Here is a 16191-nt window from a genome sequence, read left to right on the forward strand (position 1 = left end):
CCCATCAGGCTACTTCGGTGCTCAATCATTTTGGAATCCGTGCAGGTCAGTTTCTTGTGTATCAGACAGATTAACCACAATGACTGATTGGCAGATTATGTGCAGTAGCTATATTATCTTGGAGTAGCACTACGTAATCCCGGCGACATATCCATTCGCTCGCATACCCACGAAGAATTCCTCTTTCTCGCCGTTACTTGCACCACGTACTCATATAAATGCAGACGACATATAGTCACACAATCATTTAAATGCATTTCAATGAATTTCCCGCATGCTGGTGGGTAGGTTGGGACACACAAACACAGATGGTAAGCATCAACATTGTCATTATAGACAAGCACACTGGCATGAGAACATGGAGCATGAAACCCAAGCAGCAGCCGCAGCAGCAGCAGCAGAAGCTGATAGACAGGAACAGAGAGAGAGTGAGACAGTGTTGCATGACTGTTGAGAATGAAAAGGGGCGTGCAAATTTCAGCCCAATTTCCAACAAAATGTGTTCTAGAAGTAGCTGCAGATGCTGGCATCAGTTTGGTCATGGCCAAAACATGATATTTCCTGCCATGTTAATAATACAACATCGAGACTCAACAGAAGAGGGAAATATAAGTTTCAAGAGAGTGTGAGAGTGAAGAGGAGAGAAGAAGAGAAAGAGAAAAGACAGGGAATACAGGGTACATACACTGAGGTTACTGCCACGTTGTTTCCCTCTCCTCCGCGGCTGTATAAGCACAGAGAAAACACACAAGGAGCCACAAAATACACCAAAGGTGTGGTCACAAACATAGCCAGGAAAGGAGGAAGAAGGAGGGGAGAGGAGAGGAGAGGCGAGGCGAGGAGAGGAGAGGAGAGGAGAGGAGAGGAGAAAGGGAGGCAGAGGTGGAGTACAGGTAAAAAAAATAAAAATAACACCAGTTAGATGGAGTATCAAACCAAAAGGAGGTAAGGTGCCACAGTGGAGAGGGGAAAGAGAGAGAAAGAAATAGAAGGAGGATAAGAGAGAGAGAGTCATTAGACATCGAAGCAGCAGTGAGGGTGGAAGAGAAACACTTACCACAGAAACGGGTGGCTGGCGCCAAAACAGGGTTATAGAGTAGACAAAGTCACCGTGAAAATGTTCGATTAATGGCAACACAGTCACAACAGCAATGATAACAATCAAAGAAATACAGGTACAAATGGAACAAAACACACACACACACACACACACACACAGCATACAATATTAGTATTAACCAGGACTAACTTTATTACAATAAAGTTAGTCCTGGTTGAACAAATGGCTTTAAATTAAAAAAATAGTTCCCCACAGGCAAAACCTTTGACAGGAAGGAAGGGAGACTTTAGTCCAAAAGATAAATCAATCTGAGTCTTCGCAAAAGTAGAGGAAGTAGTGGAGGGCAGAGAAGTGTGTGTGTGTGTGTGTGTGTGTGTGGGTGCGTGTGCATATTTATATTTATGAATATGTCATGTGCATATGACAACCAGAGAACTCACTGGGATACGAAACAATATGAAATGAATGAGCGTGTCAGATGGAAACTGGGACACACGCGGGTAAAAGACTTCCATGCAGGTGTCAGGAGACAAGAGAAGAAGAAGAGCGTAGGAGCAGAAGGTCTGACTTTGCCTGGCAGTGATCCGTTTAATTCAAGTTAGGAGGTCAGCATTTGGGGGGCGGGGGGGAATACTCACCTTAGTAAAATTTGGCTATTTGTTGCTAAAGATACTCCATGTTATTCAGTCATAATATGAGTAACAGCAATAAGTTGAAGCAACAAGTCAGACCTTCCTGAACTTGACCCTTTCTGATCAAAGGAGGTGAGGAACAGAGGGAATGGGAAGAGCGTGGAAAGGTGAGAATGCTGCTCACTTGGTTTTCGCCTGGGAGGCGGGGCATGGAAACGGCCCTGCCGTGACCTTCCATTGGTGGAAAGTGCTCAGTATCCGAGTAACCATCCTGCCCCATCTCTCTCATCTCTACCGTCTGCAAACAGAGCAGGAGAGCAGGAGACGGTGTGATGGCCGACATGACAACTGATTAACTTTGTAAGGGGTGAGTGGGAAGGTTCGTTATCCAAAATCAGCAGAAATGCGAGCGGTCAGCAGGAGAATTTGGTGAGTGTGTGTATGAAAAGGGACAATTGTTGTGTTGGTTTATTTTGAGATCATGTGAGAATAGAAAAACAAAAGGAATTTGGTGTTTGGGACTCAAAATAAATGATTTTTTTTTTTTTTGCAGAGGCTGCTGTCAAAAATGGAGCTGCAAGCAAATGCAAATATTTTTTACATAATGGCAAATTGTGACAGAGGATGAAAATCGATGATGTAGCTATGGAAACATTTTATTTAATGAATCAATCATTTCTGGAACTCATCTTTAGCATTTGCTGCCGTGGAGTCCCGTCAAGGCCCTCCAGCAGGACTAAAAGCAGTTTAACATGATGACAGAGACATGGACCACTCTGAAAGCAGAGCCAGGGCAGACTCTGAATGAAATGTGGAATGTACGGCAAGGAAAACAAAAATTCAGGGGGGATAAAAAGATTTGCGTGGAGAGACGAGTTTCTATGATGAAAGCGATAACAGAAAGGTTCATGTGTCAAATGCTAAATGAAAAAATTGAGGTAAGACAGTCTGAATGAAATACGATTGTCCTACAGTGCAGTAAAGCGGCTAACATTTGCACCGGGGTGGTTCCACATTGCACAGGGCATGCGATATTCCGTTATTTTCACGAAAATAAACATGAGATAATGTTGATAATTCCTATTGGACTGAAATGAAGTGTATAACACAAAATAAGGAGTTGGTTTCAATCTCCTTTAACCTCACTTCAATCAAAGGGGCACAGAAGCCATTTCGGTGTTATGAATCAGGGAGTCGCTGCTTTCTGTGAGGATCGTAGCTCATTTCACCATTGAAGCACACATAATGGCTCTTTAGGAGTTCATTTGGCACCAATGATGTGACAATAAAGATAAATATTGAATGGATTGAGTATTTCTTCACATTAAGTGTGTGTGCAGTTCTATCTGTGTGAATGTGTGTGTGCGTGCATTCTACCTGAGAGTTGGTCATGCTTCCCAGGCCGTCCTCAGAATGCCCCTCAGGACTCCAACTGCCAACCTTCTGGGACATCTCCTGAGCGCGGGCTGTCACCCACGAGTGGCTCTCCGGGATCCCGCCTACCACCGTCCTTTGACATGCAAAAGTCAAAGACACGGCTTCTTTAATGGATCTATTTTCAGCAGACACCCCCCCCCCCCCCCCCGAAAAGCGCACACACAGCACCCAACTCACAGACTGTTGCCAGTCTCTGTTGTCTCAGTTGGAGGGATGGTGCTGTTCAGTCCCGGAGCCCCGTCCTGGGCAGGGGAAGGCGGCTCCACGCGCTGAAACAGTAATGGCGTTCGATTCTGTGTGACATATACAACATGGCCATTGCCAGCTATCAGGCAGACTGACAGGGAAATGGACGGAAAAGGGGCAGAGCAGGAACAGAGGGCATGTTGAAAGGAAAGCTTGTCAGTGGAAGCAAGGCAAGGCAAAAAGAAACGGGAACGGAATAGGGGTCTTGATTAGCCTAACTGAGAAGAAGACAGAGATGGGTGGAAGAAGAGTGTATTCTAGGACAATGACAGGTCCATGTTTAGGACGACAATTAGAGTGTTTTATAAAATTCAATAAGGAAGTCAAATTTAAATGTCCATACTCAAGGTAATATCAACAATATTCTGGGTTTTATCTTATAATTTATGGGTCTATATACTAAAACAGAGGCCTTGTTTGGACCAGAGATGGAGGACATCATGTCAAATAAACAAGGGAGCACTCCTGTGTAATAACAGTATTGAAAAAGTTCAATTCAATGTTACCTGCATCTTTACTGAGGTAAACCTTCTATGTGCAAGTAAAGCACTGTTGCATGATTCCATCATGAAACAGTGTGAAACTGTACTGTCCCGAGGCAGCATTTGACAATGTGACAGATACCTGGGCGACGGGATGATGTGGATAAAGAAAGCAAAGGTGGATTGTTTTTTTGTGGGGGCGGTGAAAGAAGGAGGAGACTTCCTGATGCGTGAGAAAGAAAAAAAAACGGGTGACAGAGTTTTAAAAGGAATTAAGAATCAGATTGACGAGCAACCTCAGAGGCATGAACTGCTCCTGATCCAAGTTGATTGCATAAAGCCTGTAAAGGAACTTAAGAGTTCAGTTTTGGTGTCATCTGAGGGTGGTGAGCGATGAAAGCATTCTCTCCTTTGATGAGGGACAGCGTTCTGACTCTGGGGTAGGATGCAGCAGTATCATAATGCGAATCCAACACTCAAAGGTTAGAAGCATGGGCAGTGGGGATTTAGGAGGTACAGTATTTTTTAACAGCAGTCAAAACAGGGTATAATCAAACTCAGCAAAATGAGCCATTTGGCAGCCTCCCATAATGCTGAGGTATGGATACCTCAGGGGCTGTGACAACCAAACCCCACAGTCTCATAGAAATAGTTAAATGACTCCGAAATGTTCCATCAAATTCAAATTTGAAATTTAGAGAGATTGTGTCCACATCAGCTTTGTTTTTATTTTATTATATATATATATAGTTTATTACCTTTTCCATAAATGTAAGCAGTACCAAGCTTTTCCAGCAGATGGTAGCAGTGAAATGGAGTGTTGCATAAGGAAGATAGGATGTCAGTAAATTATTGTCTTCTGGATGCCTCCTTGAGGTGACTGAATGAGGACTCCATCCTGGATCAGGACAGAGGTTGTCACAGCCCAGGCTTGTATGAAAGGGATTTCAGCCCTGCAGCCTGGATTTAAGTGCGTCAGTCTGCCTTTGACTTCAAATGGTAGGAAAGCAGAGTGTTTTCCTCCCTCAGGAAGCAGTACCTGCTCGTCACGAAGAGCCTGCGAGCGCTTGATCTTGCTCTGACGGTAGTACTCCATGATCATCATAGCAGCGTAAATTTTCCCCACTGTCAGGTCTGTTGCTGCTGAGAGAATGACAAGTTAACCTGCAAGATTAGACCTTTTTGGAATGGACCCTGAGTGCGAGGAATGGCAGAAAGGGGTGAGGCATGCACACAAAACAGAGAAACACATTTGGACTCTCACACACACACACGAACAAACACCAAGCATTTAGTCTTTTCACAGACAGATTTTTTTTAATGGTTTAACTATACATACTGTTAATATTTGTCACATCAAAGCATTTTATTGAAATCTAGATTTTTTTTTAATCTCTTGCTCCAGGAATCTGCAATAATATGATTGTAATAAGAGACAAAAATAGAAAACAAAAAGAAAAAATCAATAATATCTGACTGAGACTGTTACTGACTTTAATATGAGTTTGTTGCAAATGCACAACTACATATATTTAACATGTCCTGGCTACTTTAATGAAAAATTCATGCATTCATAAAACTAAAGCAGCGACGGCGTTATGCAGCTAGTGCCTTAGCATCTGTGCATTCATTGGCAGATTTTTTTTTACTTTTTAACACTATTTCCAAGCACAGCCAGCCATCTAGTGCGTGCGGCTGGCTGCTCCTGAAGTGAAAAGACGTCTATAGAGAGTTGATCTATAGTGAGGCACCCTCTGATCCCAGGCAAAAGAGGTGGAGGGGTCTGGGACGAGTGGTAGATCTATTCTAGTGAGTGTGAGAAGACATGATGTATATATGTGTGTGTGCGTGTGTATGTCTTCTTTTTTTTTTTTTTTTTGCTGGTATGCAATTTGAGGGACTATGTGGGTCTGGCTCTGTCGGGTCAAGGTGCCAGCTGTATCAGAGGGTGCAGCAGCGAGGAAAACTGGCTGAGAGAAGCGGGCCTCAGGTGGCGTGAAGAGAAACAATGTTGGAGCACTGGGCGGGCGCAGGGTGGCTGCATCCGAGCCACACGGTCCTGCCTGCACCACCACTCTGCAACTTACACTTGTGTGGTGTCACCAGTAAATCCAGAGTCTTCTGGGATAGGTTTGGCCAGATCGCCATCATCTCCTTCCTCAGCTCTGCATCCATCTGGTGCTTGTCAATGCCTCCTGGGTAGATTCAACACACACACACACACACACGCGTGTAGATGCATGCACACAAACACCAACATCCATGCCCAATACACAGAAATTCAGACACATCAACATATACATGCAAAAAGTCACGTTTAAAAAAAACGTTTACTCAATCACAGACAAGAGCAGAACGACCATTCACGCCCATCCAGATTGATAGAAAAGGTATAAGGACATACAAACATGTAAACAAAGACAAGAAGAGTCATGATGAGAGTAAAGTCACGGCGAAAGCTCAATTCTGATCAAATCAGAAGTGCAGGCAGCAGGCAATTCAATTTTATTATACAGGATCTCAGCGTTTGGGGGTTTCGCGCGCGACACACGAGTTGTGAACGTTCACTGTACTTAAGCTACAGTAGGAGAGACATCGGGAAGAGCTGAAGGTTTCTGGGTTGAGCACAGAAACATCAAAGCACAGCACTGGGGAAATGAGAAAAGGGAGAAATGTGAAAATAAGCTCAAAGGAAGGATGAGAGATTCCAAACCTTCCGTACCCTTGGCGATCTTGATGTCCAGTGCCGTGCGGATCAGTGCCATGAGGGTGGAGTTGAAGTGGACCGTGTTGTCATCGGCCACGGGCAGGTCCATCCGGAGTAGTCTCTGTGGGGGGGAGGCGGGGGGAGGCAGTCAGCGGTGAAAAAAACTGGGAAGTAAGCACGGTGGCACGTTTGTGTGACCTCCAGGTGGCAAAGGGGAGGGGCACGGGGTTGCGGGTAGGGAAGGGGAGGTGAGGTTGGGGGCAGGGAGGGGGTTTGGAGGAGCTGCGAATAGCATCTGTAGCAAAATGGCTCAGACTTGGCTACAGTGTCAAATTGATCGTATTTCAGTCATTGGATAAATATTTTTTCTTCTTCAGATTTTCACTTCAACTAAGCCTAAAATAATCTGTAAACTACATTACTGTACTTTAAAACTGTAGCTTCATCTATGTGCTCATTGAAATCTAAAACCCTCACTGGTCGGGGAAATTGACAATCTTTAGCCTTCAATGCTGAGACAATAAGACCGAGGCTGAGCAGCGGCTACTGTTATCCAGAGCTCCCCTTTGGGCTTTGGAGGTTCACCACCAGAATAAAAGAAACAGAGACCAGATGATAAACCAAAAACCACCACGGGACCAATCTACAGGAAGGGATGACTTTGTTTTTCCTTTATCGGTTTGGTCCTCTGCAGGTCTTGTTGGTTTATCTTTTATAAAGACAATTCACACACACAAACCAAATCACAGATGATGTTTGTGTGTGTGTTCAGTGACAGAAGACGGCAACAACCTAGACATGCAGCATATCATGCCCCCCCCCCCCGAACATCCATATTAAATAACACCCCTTGAGATCTTTTTAAATCTCTAGCCCCCCCCCAACCCGTCTTGCACATCCCACCCCCCCATGCAGCATGCAACGCAGACGCAATATGCCTCACAGGACAAGCAGCTGCGCAGCCGTACACAGAAAGCATCCTCTGTTAGCCGACATTAAAATGAGCTTTTGAGTTGTTTTTTTTATTCGTGATGATCTATCAATAGTTATCTGATGTCTAATGTGTGAACGATGGGAACAGGTTTAGAGGGTTAACAGGTGAGAGAGAGCAGCATTCTGTGGAAAAAAAGATAGAAGAAACTAAAAATAGCCACCATGATAAAGTCGATGAATTTTACCGGTGTGTGGAGGAAATATGAGGTGGAAATAGAAAATAGACACAAGAGTTGAAAGGTAAAGCTCGAGGAACTCAGGTTAAAATGTTGTGAGTGGAGAATGTTGAGATTAATTTACCAAAAATGGAGGTTGGGTACCAAATCTGGTCCTTTTAAGGGTAATGTGTACGTACTACAAACTGTGATTTATACTAAAATAATTGGTGCCAAATCTCAGTTCCTGAGACTGCAGGACAAGTGTGTGATTTCATGGTGTGATATTTTATGTGTGCGGCTTACACTTGGAAGGCTGAGACTATAGGTAGCAGCAGTTAGCAGCTAGCTAAAAGAAGAAGAGCACATCATTACGTCAACTGGCATTAAATTGTCATTTACCATCTCCATCCATTCTCTACCAACCGCACAAACACAGTGATGCTGCAAGCGTTTTAATGCCACGCCTCTTTTCGATAAGCATTCCTGCAGTTGGGGCCCTCACTCATTAATCAGTGAGCAATATAGTAATTCATGTAAGGCATTTACAACCTCATCAATATTATTTCATGACTTATCAGTTTGGATAAGCTGTAACCCATTTTTAAATGATGGGAGCTTGGCTTTGTCCCTAGCAATGGCTACGGTGAATTCCTCATCAACATGCCATTTAATATGCTATTACACCCTAGTAGTATGATAATATGTGATATTAGTACACGAATAGCATGTACATTATATACTATGAAAAGGAAAATGCTGTGGAAGCGAAGACACCAACAAAAATCAATGGCTGTTTCATTCTCTTCTTTGGATACGGCAGTCAAGATGCTGCCATGGCTTAGTATTATTGCTCTCTACTGTTTGTTCTTGATGCTATTTTTAATTTGTTCATATGTTTTATTAAGTTCTATGCTTTACAGATATTCATTTTCATCATCATCATCATGGTCTTCATTTTAGTTCAGTGCACCTGTAGCCGTATGTCTGTATCCATATGTAAACGGTACCCAACCCTGTCCAAAAGAAAGAAATCAATAAAAGACAAATCAATGAAAATAAATAAATAAAGTGACATCACCAGGCTTAGCTGGTTATGTCTGGAAGAAAGCAGTCCTGCCCAAAGGCCCTGCTGACTCTCTTCATGAGAGAGAAGACTGGAGTATGAAAAGAGTGGAGCTGGATGGGTCATTGTTCTGTGGACTGGTTGGAAGGTCAGATTTTGGGGGTAGGTCTCTCATCGGCAAGGCACTCGCGGGAGACGGTGTGGGAGATGCGGCATAAATGCATAAATGCCGATCTTCTGGAAAGCATTTCCAGCAATAGTTACCGAGAGGCAAATTGAGAAGGTCAAGGAAGTTTTGCCAAAACCATGAATGTAAAACATGTCAGGGTTGTTCGGCAGGGGGGGGGGGGGGATTTAGGATCCGTCCATGAATTCAGGGAGGAGGCTTTAAGGAAACCAAAACAGGATAGAAGATAGAAATAGAATGTAATGTAAGAGTGGGGTTAAATCTAAAATGAACAGAGTCACAGAGAAAGAGGAGGAGCGGCAAATCCTGGGTCAAATAATATAATTTCATTTTATAAGCATAATTAAGAAAGCATTGATTCCTTTAAATAGCAAAAACCCCAAAAGACAAAGACGAAGATTATTGCAATTTAATTTTCATGTTTCACATTGCACATATGTATTTAGCATCCATATGGAACTGTCCGTGGTATCAAATTTGACCCCGGGCTTGCTGGAGAAAGAGAATGGAGTTAGATAAAGCGATGGCTATAGCGATGGAGTGATCTGTGCCTACAGGCTGATTGGCCGGCTGCCCGTTGAGACACACAGTGATCTGCCAATGATGTGTCGTAAGACTGATCACAGGAAGACATGGTAAAGGTAAAACCAGATGTTATCAGTCTGTATATTTCTATTCTGATAACGATTCATGTAAGATTGACTGTGTCTGTGCTGACTTTAGGACAGACAGGGGTCTGTGCATGGGGTTGGTGGGGGTTATCGGCCATGCAGAAGGCAGGTGAGGGGGGTGTGCATGTCTGGGGAAGGGAGCGATATGCAGAGATGGGGGGGGGGGGGGGGGGGGGGCGGGGGCGGGGGGCTGGAAAGAGAATAGAACTGCATTGACAACAGAACCAAAGGACAAAGAGAAGATTGGACTTGCAGATAGAGGAGGCTGCTTGAGGGGGCTTAGAGCTGCTACATGGAGGGTAACGGAATAAGAACTGCTTATGGCAATCAAAGGCTCTCTAAAAGAAAACACATCACTGACACAAGCCCTCATGCGCTCTCTACCATTAGGAACAGATCGTACCTGCATGTCGATGGGCATGGTTGGATTCTGTAGTGTGCACGTGTGTGCATGTATGTGTGTGTGTGTTCCCCATCCACAGGACGGAATGACTCAGAGGACGTAAGTCTAGCGGACCTTCCAAGCCCTGCTGCACACGCGCGTTTCTTGGCATACGTGTGTGTTTAGCCAGTGTCTATATGTGTGATTGATTTCTTGAATTATAAGTAAATGCATTCATGTCTGCCACCGCTTTCATTGAAGAGTAAGACATTATCGCTTAGAATGCGCGCGGCGTTTGCCTCTTCATGCATGTGAGCGCGAGTATCCATCGTACACGGTGCAAACGAGATGAGAAGGTCCCTCTTTTCGTTCCCTCCTGTGGATACCCCCCCCGTCTAACCTTTCGCCATAATTGTCTTGTCACTTTCATCCACCAATCCCATACCACCACACAACGCCACAACACCGACCAGCCCGCCCCCACTTTCCACGAAAAAGAAACAGAACGAGAGAAACGACAACACTAAAGTTTACACCACGTTAAGCGCTTAAATCCCGTTGCCCCCCCCCCCCCCCCCCAAAAGAAACCCGCTTGACACCCATAGGAGACTCGGGTGACGATGGGGTCCTTTCTGACCTTGTAGGCCACCCGTGCTGGACACCTCTTCCCGAGGCCTAGTGGAGGACACATGTGCCTCAGCATGTCATACATTTCCCTGCAACTGATCCTGCCACTGCACCATCAGTCAGTGCCACCACCCCGTTAACAAAAGCACAAGAGAGAGAGAGAGAGAGATGGAGACATTGTTCAGGGGGGGGGGGAGAAGAGAGGAGGAAGTGAGGGAAAAGTGAGCTTGACAGACAATTGATTAGGGGGTTCGGGTTGAGGAGAAAAGGATCACACTTTCAGAGATTGAAAGGGGGGGGAGAGAAAATGTCCCCCCAAAAAAACAAACTAGTAGAGGACAAGGTTATATAGAATAGGAGAGACTGGCCGTGTGGCTTAGCTATGAGCTACAGAGTGTCTCTAACATGTTGGAGAGGGGGGGGCGGGGGACAAATGAGACAAAGACGGGAGCGGCAGGACGATCAAGGATTGGAATTTGGAAAGTAACTTCATAGGTTTTATCCTTGTGTGATGTGTGTTTGATTGTGTGCGTTTGCAAAGACGAGCAGGGCAGAGCTTGACAGCAGGCACCAAGCTGCTGCCCCCGCTCATGTGAGGAGAGAGGGGAGGAGGAGGAGGAAGGAGTGTCAATGCAGTTTCTGTCTTTCCCACAACCCTCAACAACCAAGAACAATGCAACACTACAGCGGCTAACTGTAGCTTGCTAACGTGGCTCCACGGCAAGCAAAGGAAAAGGAAACAGATTCATTTTTCAACGTCTTAATGCGAATTGTTTAGCGTCCCATTTCAGTGCATTTCACATGCTTCTCTGGGTGTCTGCATTGTCCCGCACATTCTCTCAGCAGTTCAGAATGCGAGTCGATAATGGAGAAAAAAAGGTTGTAAAAATTGAAATGAAAAAGAAAAGGAAAATATATAAAGCGGCATTCACTCCATTCTTGGATGCTGTGGCTAGCAAGTGTGGTTTGAAGATTTTGTTTGAATGGGAGTCAAACCTTGCAGGCCACCCTATGGGGGCATTTCTTGCCTAAGCCGAGAGGCGGGTCGATAACTCGCAATAAACTGTACATGTCCTTATAATGAATGCGACCGCTGCAAGAAGAATACAGGGGAGTTAAGAAACACACATATACACACACATATATATAAAAAAATGCCCACACACACCAGAAAGAAGAAAAAACATTGGGTGGAAGAGCAGAATATTGAGAAGTACACAGCGTCAATCTCTATACATTTATGCACCTACATACATGCTAAATGTGCTTCCTTTGTACCCTCACACCCATAAACCTAGAGTATGACAACCCTTTGCATTCCCTGGCCAGTCCCGCCCCTAAATGGCTGTGTGTATTAACAGAGCTGAGTACAAAAGCATGTGCTTGATACACAGCTAAATGCTTAATAGCTGCTTGTGTTGCACTAAATGCCCCCCCTCTTAAATATGTGTTCAGTCAGCCATGCATCTCTCTCTCTCTCTCTTTCTCTCTCTCTTGTCTGTATCACAATCAGAGATGTGGGGTGGAAAAAAAGCAGGTTAGTTTCAAGAAAGGATGTCTCACAATATACAGTAAAGGTAAGAATAACACATAACATTTGATTAAATTCTGAAAATTATCTTTGCCTATTCATTCTTTTTTTTTCAATCATCATTTTTTTCAATGATCCTGCCTCCCATTCTCTTATTTTTCCTTTCCTTTCCTTTCCTTTCCTTTCCTAATTGTCCTGACTGAGGCAAATTTCCCTGATTGGAGCAGTCTGTGTTGCCGTCTACATGGGGGGGGGGGGGCAAACACATGGGCACTGGAATACAGATACCGTGAAACCTAACATGTCCACAGCAGACTACCAGATGACGGAGTTGGACTGGGCAACTTCGTTCAAAGTGTAGACGTTGCTACATGAAGTTTTTTTTTGGGGGGGGGGGGGGGGGGGCAGTATGCAGATTCCAGGAGAGGGGAAGGTTAAGGATTTGTCGGAGGAGTTCCAGGACAGTTTGCAGAGAAGAGGAGGACGAGGAGGAGAATGGAAGGGTTGTACGACGTAAGAGATAACCAGACGCCTGATGAGGTTATACTCTGGTCTGTTACAGCCCCCCTTGAAAAATTGTAGTCCACTAACCAGCTGAAAACTACTGGCACTACGTTTTTTAACAAAAGATCACAAACACTGCATCATGTCAGTGTTAAGGCTTACCACGTGTCGGTAGTGTATGCGTCTGAGTGCATGTATGTTACCACTCACCACGCAGCAGGATCATACTCGGCCCATATCCTGACATACTCATCTAGGTGGTGAGGTCCCAGTATGGATGAATCTCTTGTCAGGTACTCAAAGTTGTCCATGATGACGGCTACAAACAAATTCAGCATCTGTGCGCGCACACACACACACACACACACAGACACACGAAAGACACAGATGTATAAATGTGAACGATCTGATACGACTGAAAATCAACAAAAAATGGTTTCATGGTTCCCTGATTTCCAAGGCATTTCTGGAAGAGGTCACATTGACATGACATTAGCGGGGGGGTTGCTCATGTAGTAGGTACTCACCAAGAATGAACAGAAGAAGATGAAGGAGACAAAGTACATGTAAGCAAACTGGCTGCCACACTCGGGGTCATTATTCCCTGACAGGGGGTCACACGTCTTGCCCCCCAGGCATGACAGCATGATGTCATGCCAGGCCTCTCCTGTCGCACTCCTAAAATACAAAAATAAATAATCCTTTCTGAACTTTGGAGGGATTTGGAATCTTCTTATATTTAAATATGCCAAATAAGCAGTGCACATGGGCGCATGTTCACACACAATCACCTGAACAGAAGCATGAGAGCCTGTATGAAGGTCCTGAAATTGTTGTGCTGATCAATGGCACTGTCCTCTTCAATAGCAATATTCCCAAACAGCTGTCGAATACAATCACACGTTTAACGCCGGAGCTCCGTCCTTTTTGTCCTTCATTGTCGCTAAAGCAGAATTAATACTCTACAAACTTCCCTTCAGGCCAGAGCCCCCCACGTCCATAATCCTCCTCCTCTTCTGTAGGTTATACACCAAATCCTTATGACTATTATCATTATCCTAGTCCTCATCCTCAGTATTACATTAAATGTATTTAATATATCCACTATAGCAATTTTTAGGAGCGAGGCTCTCACCCACCTGCATCCCAATGATGGCGTAAATGAAGAACAGCATGGCAATGAGGAGGCAGACATAAGGCAATGCCTGAGGAGAGACAATTATTCAGTATAAAGTTCATTGATATACAATGTAGACAGTATATGAAAGCACACCTGAGCATTGGCTATGTATAAGCAGAATATTTGATATGTGTATTTCAGTAAAATCTACAAATCTCAATGAACACAGGTTCTATGTTATGTTTAATAATTAGATGTGAACCTTAAAGGATTGGACAAACGTCCAGAGCAAGATCCGGATGGTTTCTCCCTGCCGCAGCAGCTTGATGAGTCGAGCTGCCCTGAACAGCCTCAGGAAACTCAGGTTGATGAAATTATTCTACAGAGCAGCCCCGGCATGTCCACAGAGAAAGAGGAAGAGGAGGAGAAACAGTGGGTGGGGTGATGGAGGTAGTGATGAGGAGGGGGGATATGAAAGTAAACAAATGCCGAAAATGTGAAGGGAAGCAGTAGAGAAAGGTGAGATAGTAGGGGAAAATGAGGAGAGAAGGATTCAGGGTTGGAATGAAGGGAAAGAGTAGTTAGCTTTACTTAAAAGGGTGCAAACAGTTTCCTTAGACATTAAAAACATAACATAAATAGTGTAAAAAACAAACAAACATTCAAACTCAAATCGCAGGAGAGTCAAACTAAATAGAAATAAAGGAACTGGGAGCTAAACAAGTCAAAGCAGAACAAACTCAAACCAGCAAGGCTCCAACAAGCTGTTCATAACCATTAACTTAGACAAAGGTAAACCAAACAACACAGGGGAACGGAAATCATCCAAATCTAGCGAGTTTCATCCAGTTGGATTATGTAGTAGTAATTGTGGCATAAATGGTGAGTAGTCAAAGTGCAGGAATGTTAGGACGTTTCATTGAAAAGACAACCAAATGCACTAATTCTCTCAAGGCAAAAGAAAATTGTCATGAATCAAGCTCAGCGCATGCAGATGTGCACTAACTAGCACAAGGCTCATTGCAGCTGATGCCCCATCCAATAGGAACGTCTGCCAAAGTCACGTGACATTCTGTCCTCATGCCACAGACGAATAAGTGGAGGGTGGTTGAAGAACTAGTTAGGATAATTAAATGAATTTATTCTTACACTTACAAAGCTTATTCTCATGTCCAAAAAAAATTGCTAATTATTCTTGCAATTGTTAAAACTGGTAATACAAATCTTCAACCGCTTACCACACTGATAACCAGATCATGTCTTTGCGATACGATGGCTACAAATCCTGAGAAGGCACAGGCAGCACACACATGCAGGATCTACCGACAATAGGAAGTGTGTGTAGGTGTGTGTGGGTGTGTGTGTGTGTCATAGAAATAAAGGATTCTTGCCGGAGACATGCAAGAGGCAACATGCATCAGTTGGTGTATCTGTCAGTGGCATAGCATTGGATTCACTCTTGTTACTGGACAAACTCTACCATTCATTGTCATATACTGTACGTGGGGAGTGTATGTTGTGCATGATACTGTGCATAATCTCAGTAGATAAATGCAGTAATCTAATCTAATCCTATCCTTTGCAAACTGAGCACTAGTTCTCAGTAAAGGATGCAAAGAATGAAGACAAATTATTAATGATTGGTAGAGAGGTTAGTAAACTCAGCGACAAGAGGGCAAATTTTGAGCTCAGTGGGAAGTTGGGAGTTATTGGGGGGGGTCAAGCAAATCATGCACATTTAGGTAAAAGATGCAAGTAAAAAAAGATGTCCAAAAAATTACAAACCATCTACATGTGGATGTTGCAGACATATGGTTTATAGCGGCAAATTTTTGGATTTTTGGTTGGTTTGAAGAACAACCAGAGAGATTGACCAAGCCAGTTGTCATGGGTAGACACAGAGGATTTATAGTGCATTTTGATTGGACAGAATCGCAGGAAGTAGAAGTTGTTGGAGGGGGGGAAGGAGAGGGGGGCGAGGGGCGGGCCGAAGTAGAGTACGGCAGATCATCGTTAAGTTTGTGGGCGATTTAAAGAAAGCATGGGAAAAGATAAAAACAAGAAAGAAATCAACAGTCAATAAACAGAGAGGTTAGCAGCACAACAGCAAGTATCTGTCTGCAACGTTTGTACATCAATATAGCAGTGATGCCAATGATCAAGACAGCAGGGCGCGCTCAATAAATACACATAATTGTATGCCAGCATAAAGACAAGCCATTCAATTAAATATTTATTATGATTTGGCCGGAGCATCAAATTAAACCTTGAGAGGGCTTGAATCTTTGCTTCCATCACTTCCTCAGACAGAACTCGAAGGTGGGCGTCACAGTATGTGATGAGAATGGATTTGCTGCCATTGAATATGGTAAGCAAGTACTATTCAAATTT

At 44.0% G+C, this 16191-nt stretch overlaps 1 protein-coding gene across 1 annotated transcript in view; it reads right to left on the reverse strand.

The window, feature by feature from the left end:
• cacna1aa (calcium channel, voltage-dependent, P/Q type, alpha 1A subunit, a) overlaps positions 1-16191 on the reverse strand; it is a 52950-nt gene that overhangs the window by 3070 nt on the left and 33689 nt on the right. The window contains exons 35-47 of the mRNA XM_068750390.1: positions 15586-15588; positions 14063-14179; positions 13820-13885; positions 13472-13563; positions 13208-13358; positions 12891-13018; positions 11642-11738; positions 6580-6685; positions 5945-6052; positions 4897-5000; positions 3307-3422; positions 3070-3202; positions 1877-1990 (exon numbers count right to left, since the gene is read on the reverse strand). Of these exons, the coding sequence (XP_068606491.1) occupies positions 1877-1990; positions 3070-3202; positions 3307-3422; positions 4897-5000; positions 5945-6052; positions 6580-6685; positions 11642-11738; positions 12891-13018; positions 13208-13358; positions 13472-13563; positions 13820-13885; positions 14063-14179; positions 15586-15588 (1335 nt within the window). The remainder of the gene's footprint in view (positions 1-1876; positions 1991-3069; positions 3203-3306; positions 3423-4896; positions 5001-5944; positions 6053-6579; positions 6686-11641; positions 11739-12890; positions 13019-13207; positions 13359-13471; positions 13564-13819; positions 13886-14062; positions 14180-15585; positions 15589-16191) is intronic.

The sequence above is a fragment of the Brachionichthys hirsutus genome, chromosome 16 (assembly GCF_040956055.1).
Source record: "Brachionichthys hirsutus isolate HB-005 chromosome 16, CSIRO-AGI_Bhir_v1, whole genome shotgun sequence".
Taxonomy (NCBI): domain Eukaryota; kingdom Metazoa; phylum Chordata; class Actinopteri; order Lophiiformes; family Brachionichthyidae; genus Brachionichthys; species Brachionichthys hirsutus.